The following is a 4,271-nucleotide window of genomic DNA, read 5'->3' as shown; positions in this document are numbered from 1 at the left end:
GTACACGCCACAAGGTGTAGGATGCCATAAAGTAACGGTTACCTAGGACTTTAGACTATACTGTTTACGACAGCAATTATTCTTCTACCAAATATTGTACCCATACCCATATATTATACCCAGGAAGTAGATGTCGGATTAGGACTGTGGGCACTTGAACCGAAATAATGGACGGATTAGGAGTTTCCGAATATTGCAAATCTGAAGCAGAACGTTATAGAAATTTCGGGAAGAATTGTAGGAAGACGATGTCGAACTAGAGATGTTACGAAAACTCGATTAGAACATCTTAGCAAGCATCTATTGTCATTTTTTCTTTTATTATATCTGTTAATAATATATTGTAATTTTTTATCGTTCTCTTTGACTCTCTAGACTACGCAGCAGTTTTTACTGATATTTTAAACAATGTGTTAATATTAACAAGTAAAAAGGGATGAAATAAGAATTCCTTCAAAAGCGGCATAATTTTCGGAGGTGCGTAAAAATGAGATATATTTTCACGCTGTACCTAGCGAGCGTCCTTTCTTTTACACAGTAAGGGACGGAGCATCGGTGAAATTTCATTGGTCGACAACATGCCCACTCTGCATAGTGCATGCCTTATAGTGCAATGAAGGAGTATATTGCTGCCGGGTACTGTAGGTAGGGATAAGATTTATAAAAAACAAGTAGTAGCTTCCCGGTACATACCAGCAGCAAGATTCAGTATTAGACTGACGGTCGAAGAGTTTGCGTGGCTCGTTCGTACGATTGCGCAGTTTTAGTAAATCTAAAAATATAAAATATACAAGAATAAGATATTAAATATTTGTCAAGATTCCAATTGAAGCGTTGGGGTGCTGTTGAAGCGGAACGTCAACATCTGATATTCGTAAGTTTTGTCTGTAATATATTTCTGTCTGATCAATTGTACACGTACAATATTTCTTAAGTCATTTACAATTAGTAGATATTTCAATTTCTTTTTCTTTTAAATGGGTTCGAAGGTGCATTAGATTACAATTTGGATAAAATGATTCCTGCAAATCACTTCCAACACTTAATGGGACATGATTCAGAATCTTCAGAAAATGAGGATTTACATTCATCGATGGATTCACATTCATCGATGGATTCATATTCATCGATGGATTCACATTCATCGATGGATTCACATTCATCGATGGATTCACATTCATCGATGGATTCACATTCATCGATGGATTCACATTCATCGATGGCGATGGATTCACATTCTCATCGATGGATTCACATTCATCGATGGATTCATATTCATCGATGGATTCACATTCATCGATGGATTCATATTCATCGATGGATTCACATTCATCGATGGATTTACATTCATCGATGGATTCAACTTCATCGATTGATTCAACTTCATCGAATGATACAGTATTGTCGGATGGGTTTGCCGTACCTTTCATATCTTCAGCAAGTGTGATTGATTCAACATCACCGATACAGTCGACGGCATCAATGTCGCCGATTCCATCCACTTCACATGGCATCGAAGAAAATAACGATGATTATCGTTTTGAAGCAAGTAGACGTTGGAGTTTTCGAAGTTGGCCTAAATCTTTCATTGACCCTGTCAGTCTTGCAGCTGCAGGATTCTATTATACGGGTGAAATAGATAGAGTGAGATGCTTTGAATGTGAATTGGTGGTAAATCATTGGACAGACGGTGATAATCCAATGCAGATTCATGAGATGCGTTCTCCAGAGTGCAGATTTATCCGCAATGAACATTGTGATAATGTACCAGTTGGAGTAGATCCTGATAAAGTTCTACGGACTGAACGAAGAAATAGAAATATACCTTGTCGTTATGGTTTACAATATCATGAGTCATTTGATTTTAATGACCATGGATTTTTACGACATTTAAGGTACCCAACGGCATATGAACTTAGCCGTTTGGGACTACAAGATGTTAGGAAAGCTAAAAAATTGAAATATGCTACTTACGAATCCAGACTAAATTCATTCGAATCATGGCCTACACATATGAAACAGACAAGTGAGGAATTAGCCGATGCAGGCTTCTACTACACCGGAATACACGATTTCACCACCTGTTTCCATTGTGGAAATACTAAATCTGGTTGGAGAGATGAAGTTCCATGGGAAGAGCATGCAATTTTGTCTCCCAGATGTTGTTATTTATTAACAGTACGGGGCTGGGAATATGTTAATAAAGTAGCAGGCAAGAAGCTATATGAAACTTATGCAGAAGTAAGTACAAAAAATTAAACCCTGAACCATATGTATAATTAATAATTCAGATATATACTTATTGTTACGTCGCGTAACCCTCTGCCTAGCCCAGGCCACACACCGCGGGCAAGATGGCAATCAGATATCTTTGGATACTCACTGCGTACCCTCAATAGTCTCAAGTACCTTTCATAAATCTCAGGAATTTCCTAGTCGAGGTCCATCTCTGCTTCCGAAGCATTTCTAAAGCCCATTGTCTACCACGGCTTGACAAGGGAAAATTAGTTTTTCTCACGCATGATGCAACTTTCCTCCCACGAACCACTTTCTCTCGAGGGCGGTTAAGATCCTTCGTTTAATCAATTAACAACGAAGACTATTTCCCTCGCTCTCTTAACTAAAATCGTCACCAACAAATCCGATGGTCCCGTGCGCTAGACACACCCATCCTTAGCTTTTCTTCGCCACAGCATCGTCTCCGAACATCTCTGATTTTACATCCTTCGAACGGTCAACATCCTTTAACCGGGTATACACACCCGTAGATCAGTCACTCATTCATCTCGTACATACGCACCAGCGTAACTGTCTTCGTTATAAGTTGTTGGAATAAACGGTGAAATATAACTTACTATACCGTGTCATATTGATTTAACCACCTCTGTTATCTTAACCGAAACAGGGGAACGATTACTTCGCGGCGTCGATTAACCGAATCGTAGCGAGAATTTACGCCTCTCGCTGACGCGTTTTCCTCGCGACCGCGTCTCCCCGCGAACGGTTGTAACACTTATGTACATTATAATTATTTCAGGAACCGATAGAAATTGCAGATGAGAATCCGGAGAGATCCAATAGTGAAAATGATAGTAATGAAATGACTCTCCGAGAGAAACTTGGTAAGTAATTAAAATAAAAACATAGATTGATCACAAATTCGTCAATTTGTATGAAATCCGTATACATATAATAAATTTTATTATGTATTATATTTAAATATACTGTTTACTATTTTAGCTTCCCTGGAAGAAGAAAATCAGGCAATGAAAGATGCTCGTACGTGTAAAGTTTGCAAGGAACAAGAATCGACGATTATTTTTTTACCTTGTGGGCATTTAGCAACTTGCCAGTACTGTTCACCTGCTTTCAAAAAATGCATAATTTGCGGAAAAAATATTAAAGCCATTAGACGTATATTTTTGGCATAATGCATGCACATGTGTAAATTAGCTTATTCATATCTCTTGAATAAATTATCTTTATAATTTTTTAAAAATGACATACACACATTAACATGTTTGGTATCACGTATCGTTAAATTATGTGTATATATCAGGTAATGATAAAATATTTTATTTTTAGTACTATTTCTGCAGTAATTAGTAAACAGAAACATAATATTAAACTAATCAAATACATTTTTTCTTATATTTTTAGCTTTTTTTGTATTTTAAGTGTTACTTAGGTAAACATTAATTTGTATTATGTATCTTATTTTATCTGAATATAGGTAAGTTTTTCTGCATCTAACTAATTGTTCTTTGTTTTATTCTCCTTATTGTTAGTAAAAAATATATATATATTTCAAATCATAAAAATCATAGCTTACTTTTTCTTTTATTTATACTTTCTTTGTTTATGCTTTGCCTTCAATCTTCTCTATTTAAAAGTAGCTATTGCAGGAAAAGGATCAAAGACAAAAGCATCTAACACTGAAGGAGAAACTATCAAAGGCTAAATCTGATAAAGATAGCAGAACACTGAAGGAGAAACTATCAAAGGCTAAATCTGATGAAGATAGCAGCTCATCTGCACTGGTATACACGCACTTATGTTCCTAAATTCTGTATGATTAAGTTAAAATTACATATAATTATTAAATAAGATCAAAACAATATTGTGCAGACAATGGTAAAAATGAATCAGTTGGATCAAACGTAGAATAGCGAATTAAGTACGTGGGAGAAAACATTTATATCGTTTTTCGGAAAAAAAATGCGGATCGAATGAAAAGCGAGATTTTCGAACTGTAGAAATGAAAAAGAATC

The 4,271-nt window shown here is 35.9% G+C and overlaps 1 protein-coding gene across 1 annotated transcript; it reads left to right on the top strand.

Moving 5' to 3' along the window:
* Positions 1-1,482: 1,482 nt before the first annotated feature.
* On the top strand, positions 1,483-3,515 carry LOC100746787 (death-associated inhibitor of apoptosis 2-like). The gene is made up of 3 exons (XM_033322970.1): positions 1,483-2,241; positions 3,038-3,122; positions 3,241-3,515. Exons 1-3 carry the CDS (start codon positions 1,483-1,485, stop codon positions 3,429-3,431), a joined length of 1,035 nt encoding a protein of 344 aa, XP_033178861.1. The 3' UTR covers positions 3,432-3,515.
* Positions 3,516-4,271: the final 756 nt, after the last annotated feature.

This window comes from Bombus impatiens, unplaced genomic scaffold, assembly GCF_000188095.3.
Source record: "Bombus impatiens unplaced genomic scaffold, BIMP_2.2 scf_0739, whole genome shotgun sequence".
In the NCBI taxonomy this organism is placed as follows: domain Eukaryota; kingdom Metazoa; phylum Arthropoda; class Insecta; order Hymenoptera; family Apidae; genus Bombus; species Bombus impatiens.
Note: the sequence above shows the minus strand (reverse complement) of the source record. Positions and strands in the feature narration are given on the sequence as shown.

Bases quoted from the DNA above. Each gene is read 5' to 3' on its own strand.
- LOC100746787 (XM_033322970.1), top strand. From the start codon at position 1,483: ATGTCGCCGATTCCATCCACTTCACATGGCATCGAAGAAAATAACGAT. The intron at 2,242-3,037 runs GTAAGTACAAAA...TAATTATTTCAG, and splicing joins TATATGAAACTTATGCAGAA to GAACCGATAGAAATTGCAGA. The intron at 3,123-3,240 runs GTAAGTAATTAA...TTACTATTTTAG, and splicing joins GACTCTCCGAGAGAAACTTG to CTTCCCTGGAAGAAGAAAAT.